We start from the raw sequence: 15,571 nt of genomic DNA, 5'->3' as shown, positions 1-15,571 counted from the left end.
AGTATTTGTGGCTAGAACAGGTGAAGTTGACTAAGCCCAGTACTGAAATGCTCCTGCACAGCCAGTTCATTGAGAACTTGAAGATGCTGGAAGCTGAGATGCTTTAAAGAAATAATTGGAATTGGTGAAGAAGAGAGAATTGGATTACTTCAGGAGCTAGATCACCTGGCTGAAGGGTATACTGGCTGACCAAGAAACCTGTTCTGCACCAAATACCGTAGTGACTTCATGCTTTTTAATATAAATAGATCATCCCATTTGCCTGTTGCATAGTCCATTCATTTGCAAAGTCATCCTGCCTTTTATTTGTTGAAGGACCTGGGGATTACAATGGATGAGAAGCTGGATATGAGTCAACAGCGTGCCCTTGTTGCCAAGACGGCTAACAGCATATTGGGCTGCATTAATAGGAGAATTGCCAGCAGATCAAGGGAAGTGATTATTCTCCTCTATTTGGCACTGGGGAGTCCACATATGGAGTATTGCATCCAGTTTTGGGCTCCCCACTACAGAAAGGATGTCGACAAATTGGACAGAGTCCAGTGGAGGGCAACAAAAATGATTAGAGGGCTGGGGCATGATTTATGAGGAGAGGCTGAGGGAACTGGGCTTATTTTGTCTGCAGAAGAGAAGAGTGAGGGGGGATTTGATAACAGTCTTCAACTACCCGAAGGGGGATTCCAAAGAGGATGGAGCTAGACTGTTCTGAGTGGTGGCAGATGACAGAACAAGGAGCAATGGTCTCAAGTTGCAGTGGAGGAGTTCTAGGTTGGATATTAGGAAAACCTATTTCACTAAGAGGGTGATGAAGCACTGGAATGGGTTACCTAGGGAGGTGGTGGAATCTCCATCCTTAGAGGTTTTTAAGGCCTGGCTTGACAAAACCCTGGCTGGGATGATTTAGTTGGGGTTGGTCCTGCTTTGAGCAGGGGGTTGGACTAGATAATCTCCTGAGGTCTCTTCCAGTCCTAATCTTCTATGATTCTAAGTTGCTGTTGAAGTTTTCCTGAGTGTGAGTTTGATGAAATTGGGGTGTATGTATTGTTTTCAGTATCTGTTGGAGACAGAAGTCAAATCTCTGTGGAGTGCTGGAGTGTGTTATTGACAGCGTCGTAGGTGATGTGTAAATTGCCAGGAGTGCAGGAGACTTTTTTCTTTTGGTTCTACAGTGTGTGTTCTGATTGCAACATTAACGATAGCCTATTAAGTTTGTGTCAGTATTGTTAGCATGATTTCTTTTAGAACTTGCACCTGTAGAATAATTTTAGCTGCTACTGTATCTTTCAGAGAATTGGAATAAAGGGCAAGCACAATATCAGTTTATCCTGGAGATTTTAGCTACTTAGTGTGAAATTTAAATTTGCAAGTAGTGGACTGATAATTCCATGTGCTCAGCTTTTTAACACTGTAGTATAGTTGATTGTGTAGTGTTTAACAAACCTTTTCTGGGTAAGTAGTTTATTTACTGCATGGTGAACGTGACTGTATATTCTATATTAGGGATTTAGGTTTCTTATCTGAGGAACGTGACGCAGTGTTGCCAACCCCAAGCATTCAAAAATTATGAGTCAGTCCTCTTCCCCCCTGCCGTCCCCAAATTATGAGATTTTAAAGAATAACTATTCAGTCCTTTTTATTTGTCTTCTAAATTTTGAAATCTTTTAGGGTTCATGTTTTCTAGCTTTTCTCTGCAATCATGAGGACTAGGGGGAAAAAAGAAGCTGAGATTATTACTTACAGGGCTCTAGAAGCTGGGGCTATCAGAAAAGCGCCAAATATTGCAAGACTCACAATAAAATCGTGCTTTGGCAACACTGGAGATATAAGAAATTAATGCTACAAATCAGATGTTTACTACAGTGCAGGTGGGCAGTACTGCTGATGATTGGTATAATGTGAATGGACCTAACATATTTCATTTCCAGATTTTTATTTGTGAACACTGCATGAGTTGGATATTTTGTTCAGTGTGTGTGAACTGGAGTAACATCAGTTCTCAGTTTCTTTCCATTTATACCCCAAAGGAACTGAACAGATCACTAGGACTGAGGAGAATTATTCCTGGTTTAAGTCTAGTTGGTGGGGGTGGGGGTGGGGGTGAGAGTGAGAGTGGAGGGAGAGGAAAGACTGCAACTGCCTGCATAGAGAAGTATCTTGAAAATCAGAAATAGGGTATAAATCCTTAGTCTCGCAAATGTTGGGTAGGTGAGCCATGTAAATCACTTTTACATAATCAAAACCAGGGGAGCACTGTCTGCCTCTTAAAGGAGAAATGTAATGTAATTTATCTTATTTCAGCTGAAAAAACTTGTTTGATTTAGTCTGATATTCTTATTAGTGCAGGTTTTAAAAGAACTGGTCCTCCATTGTTGCACAGATGTTAACAAACTGAATGTTGCTTGTTGGGAAATGCTAAGTAAAATACTGTTCGACTTGATGAAATATTTTCAAATGTCACTTACCTCAATCAGAAATTAATTAACATCTTTGGCTTCATTGGGACACAGTATTCTCCTTAATGTCTTAATCGTCAAGAATGTGACTTGCTACTGCAGAAGACCTATATTAGCAAAATTGTTTGAATGGATTTGCAAAGGTATCCAAAGAGTTATGACTGCTTTATTTTTATTAACTTGACAATGAAGCTAACACTCTCATAAGCTGATTCCCTCTTGACCAGATCTGGCCATTGATTGATTTCTTTCTTGGCATTTTGGACAATACAGAGCTGCTGAAAATGCATGGGATGTAAATGAAGGAGATTGAGATGACTGCACTTCTTGTTAGTTTCTCAGGATGACACTTTGCCCATGAAACCCGTTTTATTCAGCATTTTTAGTCTCTAATAATGATAATTGAAACATGTGACTTTTAATAGTTATGCAATTCTGTGACTTCCAGTGAATGAACTAGAACTTATCTTTTTTGCTTTAGGCTTTCAGATAAACTTCTGTGAAAAGGCACAAAGTAAGCTACAAATTTTATAGTATTATGCTACTTTTATTTTTATTTTTTTATATCAGTCTTGGTTCTGGGAATGTATCCACTGTTGTTCCAACTAACCAACCATGGCAATTATACATTGATTGAGCTTCCATTTTTCATATTGTTTAAAAAGTTTAAAAACAAAAACAAAAAAAAACACAAATGGTTTTCTATTAGACCATTGGTTGTAAAACTTGCACATATCTTTTACACTTGCATATCTGTAACAAGTGAATAATGAACTAGAGGTACACAGATAGTCCTGTTATTCATTGGAGTTTCACACACTGCCAAACTCCAGTGGAGTATGAATCAGGTGGGATTTGACTTTTTGAATTGCAGCTGCTTTATTAAACTAGAAGTGTTCCTCAAAGAGCGCTTTGCTTCTTATGTAACTTTATATTAAGAAAAATGAATTAAGTTAAACAGTGCAACATATTTGGATCTGAGCACCTAAAAAAGTTCCTTGTGTAGGTAATGGTCACATTGATATTGATTTGGATCATCGTTACTATCTGTGCACCTCTGTGGAAGGAGGGGAGTAATGTAGGTAACTTCCTAAACTTGGCTGGCTATTTCAATTGAGGCTAGACTTTTGGAAGGTGAGACTAAAATCAGTCATTGCAAAGCAATTTTTGATGACTAATGGAAGCTCTTTAGGATTAATTTTTTTTATTGTTTCTCTAATGGCTTTTCATACTTTGCATTGCTATGTCACTCAAATCACAGTACCCTTCACAATTGCCTGTCATGAGTTAGTGGAGTTTTATTGGAGACCAAAACATAGTTTTGATGGCACCTCTATTTGGTAAATGTTCTGTAGTTCAGTAAAAATCCACTCTGCATCTCATTCTGCGTTTTAAATATATATTTTTAATTTTTATTTGCACTTGATAAATATGCATATTTATTTTAACTGAAGTCAGATATCTAGAGTTAATTGCTAATATTCAATAATTGGTGTCTTGGAATTTAAAGACTGATATCCAGTATACATGCTCGCTAGAAAAATGAATATAAACTAATTTATTTTGAGATGCTCTAATGAGAATATCCTGCATTGTGGGTTGACAGGGTTTATATGTCTGTTAACTGCTATTTGCAGACCACTGCGTCTCTGTTTGGAAAACTTTTACAAGGCATGCATCTGATGAAGTGGGTTTTAACCCATGAAAGCTTATGCCCAAATAAATCTGTTAGTCTCTAAGGTGCCACAAGTACTCCTTGTTCTTTTTGCTGATACAGACTAACACGGCTACCACTCTGAAACCTTTTACGAGAGGTACACTTACAAAGATTCAGTGCATAGCAGGCCAACTTGAGTCACCACTGTGCCAGTGGGACTGAACTGGAGAACAATGCATGTCCTTTAACAATATGGTTTGTCCTAGAGTGTGGCATTCTAAAGTTCCTCTGGAAAGCAGTGTTTTCAAATCCATTTTATAAAATAAAAACTTTACACAAAACTTACATAAAACTCCCAGGTATTCAGTCTTCCTAGTGAATGCCTAGCTGATTGCTGCTCAGATCAAAAAATGTTTTCTTAAAAACCAAACAAGCAAACTGACCTCCCCCTCCCCATAACGTCTAGTTAGTTTACTGTGATGATATATGGGTGTTCCTGGACCACAGGTGAAACAGTTTGTTACACAGGGAATTTCTTTCTGAGAAAAGCTGGCACATTAAGTTCTGACATCAAACTTGACATTTTAGGAAAGGTTGCCTTAATATTTGCTCAGGACATTGTCCTTAATCTTGTGTCAGCGTTTTACAGATCCTCTTCTGTACCATGGACACTGAAAACTTTCTGACCAGAAATACCTCTGCAGAGTTTGAATTTATTTATTTATTTATTTCTCCACTAGGGACTCTTGCATAAAACCAGGATCTTTTTTCAGTCCACATGCTCCAACTTCTTATTCCCCACCTGCAACCAGAATGTTCATGGGGAAATAATCTTTTCCACTAGACGTGGTCCTGCTGTGTCAGAGGAGTCTGGCTTTGTGAAGGGAATAAGCAGCTGAACTCTTAAACAGAACACAGGTCCCTGATAATGAAATGAAACAAAAGTATGGGCTCGGCCAGCAGAATGGTATGTATGCAGAGCAAGGGTCATTCCAAAATTTCACAGGAAGCACAAGCGTGCAGACAGAGATCTCCATCAGTGAACTGATGAGAGGACCTCAAAGAAGGAAGTTGTCATTTTGCCCCCTGAAGGAGTTGAGAGCTTCTCAGGTAGGAATATGCTAAGCACAGAGTAAACCAATGAGTAAGAGGGAGACATCTTTGCCAGCCCAGTGGAATAAAATGCATCTATCATCTAAGAGCTTGGAAAAAATCATCTGGGCTGTGTTTCTGTCAATGACCTATGTACTGTGTATGCCAAACATCCCAGGAACACAGTGCTAGGTCAGCCAGTGGGGACTCCAGAAGAAATGAAAGTTTTCTTTAAAGTCATGTTACTGTATGTTTGAGGTCCATTAATTTGGGTGAAAGCTGTTTTGTTTCTGTGTCTGAAGGTTGAAATGTGATTTAGTTCGATCTTCTTTGGCAGTGATGTGCACTCACTTTGGATGATGGAGACAGTCCCCCTAGTATATTGTTGAGATGGAGGATGTAGGGGTATCTGTTGTGAGTTGCTTGCAGTTGCCGTGTGGAGAATTTACAAGGTAGTGTCCCAGTTGTGCAAACACTTACACACATACATAACATTAAACATGTGAGTAGTCCCATTAAAGTCAGTGCATCTGCTTACATATTTAAAGATTTTGCAGGATCAGTACCTAGCAGCAAATACAGAGGCATTCACAGGGGCTGAACTCAAACCTCTTGCCTGTTTATCAAAGCACCTTAGTTCATCTTTAAATGCAGGTGGAAAATAATAGTGGATTAAAAATAACTGATCTGTATTCAGAGCATTTTACTAATGAATAACTATCCATGTAGATCTTTGAGTTCCTGCACACTCATCTGTTTCAGTCATTACATATACAGGAAATGTTGGCAAAAAATAATTTTGAACTGAAAACTTCACATGTAAAACTTCCTTGGAAGCTTGTTACATCTGGCAAAAAGAGCAAGGCCAACAAATGGGTTTACCTGCCTCCTTAATCTTGATCAGTCCTTGGAAAATTGAAAGTGATTTTGATCTTAGGTAAATTAAAATACGTATATTCAGATTACTGCTAGTGTCCATTCTTGAAATGAATTCAATTGGCTTACATAATTCAGTTCCTAATTGTTGCCATAGGGTGACAAAATGTGAAAGGCTCAACAATCTTCAGAGGGAAGTGTTTGAAGAGTCTAAATCCTGCCAGACTATAGACTTCTAAATAAATTGTTGTACACAGCCCTCTCCACCTTGGAAATCTGTATACTAAAATGGGGGAAAAAATTTGTTGGTTGAGAATGGGGGAGGAAAACCTCTAATGTATTTTGTTGAGACAGAAGTTTTACTTGTTAGCACAGCAGGCCCTCTGAGAGAATATGCTTAGAAATACTTAAGGGTAAATATCGGTGTTTGTGTACTTCTGACAAATCGTTGCTCATCATTTGAGGGGTATTTTGTGCTGAAAGGCGTTTGGGCTTGTGAGGTGAATATTTTAATAAATGAAATAAGTGAGTAGTTAAAATATCAAGAGAACTTTTTGACCAACAGAATTTGCTAGTTGTCATAAAACAAGTTTTCAACAGAAAATAAGTTTAGTGTGTAGTAAAAATGGCAGACTACTGGACTAAGTGCTTCCCATTATAAACGCTGATTTTTAAAGGGGGGCAATTTTACTCACTTAAACTTACCATTACAATAGTTTCCATATGTATTTTTTCATCAAAATTGGGTTTAGAAGAATGTTGGCAGAAGTATTAGCTGAATATTTTGTGTGCATGTTTAGCAGAAATGTCATGTCCTTTTAGAATAGAGAGTGTGTGAAAACATTTCAGTTGTTCTGTGATAGTCTTTGAACAGGTAAATAATATTTGGCTTGTGCACAATTTTTTCAGAAGTGCTCTGCACCCAGCAGCTCCACGGAGCATTAGGAGAGCTGTTGGCTTTTGAGCGCTTTTGAAAATCTGACCCTATTTTTTTATGAATACAATATAAGAATTAAATAAGAGGTAAGCTAATTGAATGTACAGTTGTATTACAGCATTCTAGTTTGTTAGTCCTAAATAGCGCGCAGCCCAGCTTCTCCTTCTCCTTGGCCTCCTTGCAGATGAGCAACAATTTATACCGCAAATCTATTTTTCTGCCAAAGAAACATAAATTGGACTGTTTATTTGCAGATGTTCTTTCAGTTTTGCATGCTTGAGGGTGGAAAGCTGAAGGAAATGGGTATTAATATTCCACGTTGGGCAAAAGTTGTGCAATCTGAGTTTGTTTGCCGGTTCTCCCTTTTGAATCCGTGAAGTAGACACCTGAATTACTGTTGTATACCCACAGAAATTGGCAATATTTGATCTTAAATTCCCCACAATCCTTTCACGGTATCTGTTTGTTAAATTCAATGTATGTGCTGCACCCTTAAGAATTTCAGCTCTGCCTACTTTGGTGCTTTGTTTAAACTGTGGATTGCTGACTGAGGCAGATGAGAGAGTGGTTTTCTGCTGAGCTGCGTGTTAGACACCATTGTGCTAACCAGTCTTACTACTAATATTACTTGATGAGGGGGAAAGCTGCAGTGTGATCAACTTCCTGATCTCCAAAAAAAAATAAATCCAATTTTCCTTTCCCAGCAGCTTGTGCCCGCAGCTTCTGTCTTGTGCACTCAGGCACAGCTCCAGGAAGTAACTGAAAGCAAGATTGAGCACACAACTTCTGTTTCCCCAGAGAAAGATAGCCTGTTTCCATTTCCCTTTGCATTTTTCTCCAAAGATGATATAAAAAATATTAAAATCCTCTGAATACCAAGCAGCAGGGTCCAGTTGAGCCTGGGTGCACAGCCTCTCACCTTCAGAAGCCCTAAAGTTGATATCTGTTTGCTCTCTTGCTGTGTTGAAACTGTCAGAAGGGGAGAGGCCTATGTTCCCCAGTCTGGTTCTTTTATACACTTTTTCCATTAACCACTGTTTGCTGATAAGTATGTGTGTGTGGAAAGCCAAAATGAAAAACATTGTCTGTCTTCAACAGCCAGGAAAGTGGTCAAAAGACCTTTTATAGTTTTATCTGCATTTTGTCTGTTTCTGGGGTGATTGTTTAAACAATTTGAAGTACCTCTCCTTTGATAATTAAGGTAGTGTTCCAATTTAACTTTATTTTTCCTGGTTGAGAAGCTGTGGAATTTGCTCAAAGCTGTTAGAAGTGTTGTCATCATTAAGAATTCTTTTTCAGGCTAGCTCTTTTCAACTGTTGCTACTTTGTAGGTTCCTTTTTTAATACTACATCTTTCCCATGTTATCTGTTGTACTGTATTGTATTTATAAATTACCAGTCACCATCGAACCATCCTCCAGAAGCCTTCACATGTGGTTCTAAACAGCCACCTCTCAACATGTCTAGATGGCACCACAGAACAGTTACACAATACTGTAGTGAAAATATAAACTTTTTGGTAACAGCTTAAGGCTGTTTGTTAGTTTTAACATTTGTATGTCTGAGTTTGAATTCTTCTTCTGTTCAAAGTTTATATAACTCCAATGCAAATGAATTGGATAGCGTTTACTGACTTTTTCCACCCTCAGGTTCCACAGCACGGGGGTTACAAAAAGCCTTTAGGAGACTGTTCAGCAGCCAGTCAGATCCCCAGCTGATACTCTGTCATTTACATTCAGATGTAAAGCATCTATTGTTTGGGGATTAGGGACAATTGGAGGAAGCTAGGAGTGGAGGATTCAATCTAGACTGTGCAAGCTCTAAAAGAAATTGAGGACACGCATGACGCTGGTAACTGGAACAAGCGCTGTCTTCTGATGCAGTTTTTTTAGGGGCTTTAGGAGGTGATAATTTCCTAAAATTGAGGTTAGAACTAGAATTCTGTGTGTACCAGGATAAAGGTCTACCCTTGCTTACTTTTTGTTGGGGGAATTGGTTATATTTGAGCACAAAATGGTGTGTTCCATGGGTTTTAGATTTGGAGATCTTCTGCGATGATTGTGTCAGTCAGTGAGATCAACTTACTAGATCTTGCAGTTCGATAGGAACCCCAATAGCTGCCTTCACCTTTTTCTTGACCAGAAGTGAATGTTGGAGGAACAGTAAATCTTATTGAACTAGATCCCAGAAGAAGAGTATCCAGAACTCTTAATAGAAGTGCTACCTGCAGATTGCAATTTATATTTCTAGAGCCAGAACCTTCAAGGTGTCTCATGTAGACATCTTCAGAAGCACATTGGATTTTTAGTCCTCTGCAACTTTGCATAATCGGAAAACCATTAAATCCCTATCTTCCTGCTTTGGTTTGCAGAATGACCTGACACTGCAAGCTGCACTCTATTATTATGCATCCAATGAAGTGAGCTGTAGCTCACGAAAGCTTATGCTCAAATAAATTTGTTAGTCTCTAAGGTGCCACAAGTCCTCCTCTTCTTCTATTATCTATGAACACTTATGCTTCAACATCCTGTTGTAAATAGAAATATTTGATTAAGCTTTAAGACCAGTTGTGATAATTCCTTTGTTCCCAATTAGTTTCCTTTCAAGGTGCCTTTTTTCCTTGCACTTTACTTTATTTACCTCATTAACAACTTGAAAGTTCTGTTTTCAAAGCTGCAGTAACGGTAGAAACTGTACAGTGTCCTATGTTTGAGACTCAAACAAAAGGCCTCTGATGGCATCTCACAATGACTGACTCTTCCATGCCAAAGAGCTATGTGAAACAATCCATTTTGTTTCTTGAAACTTTGTATCGGGGAAGTTTGTGCATTTGAACAAAGACTAAGCTATCATTTCCAAAGAGAATGGAAAAGCCCGGTGGTATGGATGCATACTCACAGAAATCTGTAGTTATGGTGACAGCCAGTTATATACCCCAATTTGGAATGGAGGACAGTGCCACAAGACTCAAGAACCATCAGTACCATCTATGAATTCTAAGGGAGAACAGTGACTGAAAGCTATCGTATTCTGTTTCCAGCCAGATTGAGAGCACCTTGATACGTTGATTTATAAGTAGTTAGTCAAATCCTTCCAGAAATGCAGTGCAGCTATAGAGCAGCAGGAAGCACAATTGAAATGCTGTTTGTTTCTTGACAGTTAAGAAAAATGTAGCAAATTAGATCTAAACTTATGTATAGTCTCCAAAAATATCAAAGTGATGTTTGTGAGGGAGCTTCCCCAACTTTGAACAGACCATAAATGACTTTGTTTGTGAGAACTGTGCATTCCCAGTAAAAGTGTGATTTGGAAGTCCATCGGCTCCTGAGCTAGTAATGACCAAGTAAATAAGACCTGAGCCTGAACCAAGGCTTGCTACCCCTACATACAGGGATCTTCCGAGCTAAAGAGTGAGAGTGTGGGCTCTTTGCCTTTAAGAACTGCGACTTGAATGACAACAATGACAGCATTGTCCTCTGACAGACCACAGGGAGCTAGAAGTCCCAGGGGTAGGTTATCCACCTGAGCTTCCTTTAAGAGGAAAACCTCCGTGTGAAACCAAACATCTTCTGAGACTTCATGGGCCAGAACAGGTTCCCACCGAAGTTTGGTCTCAAGCTGGTTCCAACCATATGGCATGAAAGCACCTGGTTCCAAAAAACAGAACTTTAGGAAACTGTATGGCACTGACCCTGGAACTATTTACTTCTGTGACTCCAACACCAAGTCTTTTGGCACCAGAACAAAGTTGATCAGAACAGTGCACCACCACTGTAGTGGAGATTGCTACATCACCTTGACAAGACCCAGTTCCTTCACAGCTGTCTATTCTGCGTGGCACTGTTGAGATACTTGTCACTGGTGGACCTGCGGATGCACAGACAGCTGCAGCAGCACAGGAGCTAGCAAACAGAGCTGTAAACAGGGGAGTTTGAGTGGGAGTTCTGTTGGAGGAGAAGGTATTTGTATTTGTTTTTGGTTTTGTAGTATTTGTATGTGTAGAGGCTTGTAGGGGCTTTGTGCTGGGAGAGAAGCTGAGCCCTGATTAGGGGGTGGGGCTTCTCTGACTAGGGGTCCTAAAAGGCAGCCAGCCAGTCAGGCAGTGGCACAGACAGCTGGAGCGGCACAGGAGCTAGCAAACAGAGCTGTAAACAGGGGAGTTTGAGTGGGAGTTTGTAAGGGGAGTTTGTGTTGTGGTGCTTGTTTGGGGTGTGTTTTTTGTTGTTGTTGTGGGTGGTGGTGTTTTGGTGTGGTTTGTGTTTCCCAGATTAACAGGATTTAGGTGGCAAGGCTATGACAGATAAAGAGGCAGCAGTGGGAGTGACCCATGTCGCGGAAGACACACTGAGGATGACTGGATGTGGAAGCTGTGGTATGTACATGATCCTGGAGAGGGCACCTGGTAAGAGTTTTATCTGTATGAAATGCCGTCTGATAGAGCTGATGGAGGAAAAGATCCGAGGTTTGGAGATGCAGGTGGAAAGTCTGGTAGAGTTTAGGAAGGGGTTTGAGCAGATTATGGAGCAAAGACATGAGGTATCTGAAGGAAAAAGCTCAGACTTGCAGGTGGAATCAGGGCTGGGGAATTCTGAGGGGAGACTGGGTGAGGAAAGTGGTTAGTGGAAGCATGTGACTAAAAGAACCAGGCAGAGGAAAAGACGAGCTAGTGAAAGAGAAATAGAGCTCAAGAATAGGTTTGCAGAGTTGGAAAATGAAGAAGGGGCTCAGCAGGTAGTCACTGAAGGTGGAAGGGCAAGGAAGAAGAGAAGAGCGGCTAGTCCTATAGGAAAAGGGAAAGAGTTAATGGAGATTATACCAAATATGAGCCCCAGGAGGATACAGGATGGGTTAAAGAGGATTACAAGGGAGATTAGGAATGGAAAGAATTTGCAGCCAGAGGGATACAGGGGATAGACTGGAGAATAGCACCGTCACTAGGAAAAGGCAGGTCTGTGTGATTGGGGACTCTTTACTGAGAAGAATAGATTGGCCTGTAACCAGAGCTGATCCAGAGAATAGGAGGGTGTGCTGTCTTCCAGGTGCTAAGATACGGGATGTAGACCTGTGGTTGAAAAGGATTCTAAAGGGAGCGGGAAAGAATCCCCTAATTATCCTTCATGTGGGAACAAATGATACGGCTAGATTCTCTCTGGAAAGTATTAAGGGAGACTATGCTAGGCTGGTGAAGATGCTTAAGGAAATCGAGGCTCGGGTGATCTTTAGTGGGATTCTGCCTGTTCCTAGAGAAGGGCAACAAAGGTGTGACAAGATTATGACTATCAACAGATGGCTTAGGCAGTGGTGCTATAAGGAGGGCTTTGGGATGTATGGCCACTGGGAGGCATTCATGGACAGAGGACAGTTCTCTCGGGATGGACTTCATCTGAGTAGGGAAGGAAATAGACTTCTAGGATGGAAGCTGGCACAACTGATTAAGAGAGCTTTAAACTAGGAATTTGGGGGAGATGGTTGGGAGACGTCCAGGTAATCTCCACACCGGATTTTAGTATTGAGAGGAAAGAAAACAAAGTAAGAAAGGATACAGCCGTGGGTAGGAGGAAGGGCAGTGTAGATACCAGTCTAATAGGTTATACTGGCTGTAGAATGACCGTGCCTAATAGGGTACAGAATGTGAGTGAGGCCAAACAGCAAAAATTAAGACGTTTGTACACTAATGCGAGGCGCCTAGGTCACAGAATGGAGGAATTAGAGCTACTGGTGCAGGAAGTGAAACCAGATATTATAGGGATAACGGAAACATGGTGGGATAGTAGTCATGACTGGACTACAGGTATTGAGGGGTATGTGCTGTTTAGGAAAGACCGAAATAAAGGTAAAGGTGGTGGAGTAGCATTGTATATCAATGATGAGGTAGAATGTAAAGAAATAAGAAGCAATGAAATGGATATGTCTGAGTCCGTCTGGGCAAAAACTACATTGGGGAAGAAAACTATTAGAGCCTCCCCTGGGATAGTGCTTGGGGTGTTCTATAGACCGCCGGGATCTAATTTGGATATGGATAGAGCTCTTTTTAATGTTTTTAATAAAGTAAATACTAATGGAAACTGTGTGATCTTGGGAGACTTTAACTTCCCAGATATAGACTGGAGGACAAGTGCTAGTAATAATAATAGGGCTCAGATTTTCCTAGATGCGATAGCTGATGGATTCCTTCAGCAAGTAGTTGCTGAACCGACTAGAGGGGATGCCATTTTAGATTCGGTTTTGGTGAGTAGTGAGGACCTCATAGAAGAAATGGTTGTAGGGGATAGTCTTGGCTCAAGTGATCATGAGCTAATTCAGTTCAAACTGAACGGAAGGATTAACAAAAATAAATCTGCAACTAGGGTTTTTGATTTCAAAAGGGCTGACTTTCAAAAATTAAGGAAAGTAGTTAGGGAAGTGGATTGGACTGAAGAATTTATAGATCTAAAGGTAGAGGAGGCCTGGGATTATTTTAAATCAAAGCTGCAGAAGCTATCGGAAGCCTGCATCCCAAGAAAGGGGAAAAAATTCATAGGCAGGAGTTGTAGACTAAGCTGGATGAGCAAGCATCTCAGAGAGGTGATTAAGAAAAAGCAGAAAGCATACAGGGAGTGGAAAAAGGGAGGGATCAGCAAGGAAAGCTACCTTATTGAGGTCAGAACATATAGGGATAAAGTGAGACAGGCTAAAAGTCACCTAGAGTTGGACCTTGCAAAGGGAATTAAAACCAATAGTAAAAGGTTTTATAGTCATATAAATAAGAAGAAAACAAAGAAAGAAGAAGTGGGACTGCTAAACACTGAGGATGGAGTGGAGGTCAAGGATAATCTAGGCATGGCCCAATATCTAAACAAATACTTTGCCTCAGTCTTTAACAAGACTAAAGAGGATGTCAGGGATAATGGTAGCATGACAAATGGGAATGAGGATATGGAGGTAGACATTACCATATTTGAGGTAGAAGCGAAACTCAAACAGCTTAATGGGACTAAATCGGGGAGCCCCAGATAATCTTCATCCAAGAATATTAAAGGAATTGGCACAGGAAATTGCAAGCCCATTAGCAAGAATTTTTAATGAATCTGTAAACTCAGGGGTTGTACCGTATGATTGGAGAATTGCTAACATAGTTCCTATTTTTAAGAAAGGGGAAAAAAAGTGATCTGGGTAATTATAGGCCTGTTAGTTTGACATCTGTAGTATGCAAGGTCTTGGAAAAATTTTTGAAGGAGAAGGTAGTTAAGGACGTTGAAGTCAATGGTAAATGGGACAAAATACAACATGGTTTTACAAAAGGTAGATCGTGCCAAACCAACCTGATCTCCTTCTTTGAGAAAGTAACAGATTTTTTAGACAAAGGAAACGCAGTGGATCTAATTTACCTAGATTTTAGTAAGGCGTTTGATACCGTGCCACATGGGGAGTTATTAGTTAAATTGGATAAGATGGGGATCAATAGGAAAATTGAAAGGTGGATAAGGAATTGGTTAAAGGGGAGACTACAACGGGTCCTACTGAAAGGTGAACTGTCAGGCTGGAGGGAGGTTACCAGTGGAGTTCCTCAAGGATCGGTTTTGGGACCAATCTTATTTAATCTTTTTATAACTGACCTTGGCACAAAAAGTGAGAGTGTGCTAATAAAGTTTGCGGATGATACAAAGCTGGGCAGTATTGCCAATTTAGAGAAGGACCGGGATATTCTACAGGAGGATCTGGATGATCTTGTAAACTGGAGTAATAGTAATAGGATGAAATTTGATAGTGAGAAGTGTAAGGTCATGCATTTAGGGATTAATAACAAGAATTTTAGTTATAAGTTAGGGACGCATCAATTAGAAGTAACGGAGGAGGAAAAGGACCTTGGAGTATTGGTTGATCATAGGATGACTATGAGCTGCCAATGTGATATGGCTTTGAAAAAAGCTAATGCGGTCTTGGGATGCATCAGGAGAGGTATTTCTAGTAGGGATAAGGAGGTTTTAGTACCGTTATAGAAGGCACTGGTGAGACCTCACCTGGAATACTGTGTGCAGTTCTGGTCTCCCATGTTTAAGAAGGATGAATTCAAACTGGAACAGGTACAGAGAAGGGCAACTAGGATGATCAGAGGAATGGAAAACTTGTCTTATGAAAGGAGACTCAAGGAGCTTGGCTTGTTTAGCCTAACTAAAAGAAGGTTGAGGGGAGATATGATTGCCCTCTATAAATATATCAGAGGGATAAATACCAGAGAGGGAGAGGAATTATTTAAGCTCAGTACCAATGTGGACACAAGAACAAATGGATATAAACTGGCCACCAGGAAATTTAGACTAGAAATTAGACGAAGGTTTCTAACCATCAGAGGAGTGAAGTTTTGGAATAGCCTTCCAAGGGAAGCAGTGGGGGCAAAAGATCTATCTGGCTTTAAGATTAAACTTGATAAGTTTATGGAGGAGATGGTATGATGGGATAACATGGTTTTGGTAATTAAATATTCATGGTAAATAGGCCCAATGGCCTGTGATGGGATATTAGATGGGGTGGGATCTGAGTTACCCAGGAAAGAATTTTCTGTAGTATCTGGCTGAT

At 40.2% G+C, this 15,571-nt stretch overlaps 1 protein-coding gene across 14 annotated transcripts in view; it reads left to right on the top strand.

Annotated features, from left to right (window-relative positions):
• Nucleotides 1-15,571, top strand: part of MAP2K4 (mitogen-activated protein kinase kinase 4) — a 194,180-nt gene that overhangs the window by 26,902 nt on the left and 151,707 nt on the right. For 6 of the 14 annotated variants that reach the window (XM_048817305.2, XM_048817290.2, XM_048817286.2 and 3 more), the window contains exon 2: nucleotides 2,935-2,967. The exons of 4 other annotated variants lie outside the window; for them this stretch is intronic. Coding sequence is in view for 9 of the 10 variants with exons in the window: in XM_048817290.2 (XP_048673247.1) it covers nucleotides 2,935-2,967 (33 nt within the window). In the remaining variant the exon portion in view is untranslated. Of the gene's footprint in view, nucleotides 1-2,934; nucleotides 2,968-4,874; nucleotides 5,078-11,086; nucleotides 11,388-15,571 lie in introns of those variants that run through there. 4 more of the 14 variants (XM_048817300.2, XM_048817296.2, XM_048817289.2 and 1 more) reach the window with 4 other exon arrangements.

The sequence above is a fragment of the Caretta caretta genome, chromosome 14 (assembly GCF_965140235.1).
Source record: "Caretta caretta isolate rCarCar2 chromosome 14, rCarCar1.hap1, whole genome shotgun sequence".
Classification (NCBI taxonomy): Eukaryota; Metazoa; Chordata; order Testudines; family Cheloniidae; genus Caretta; species Caretta caretta.
This window is presented reverse-complemented; position numbering and strand designations above follow the sequence as displayed.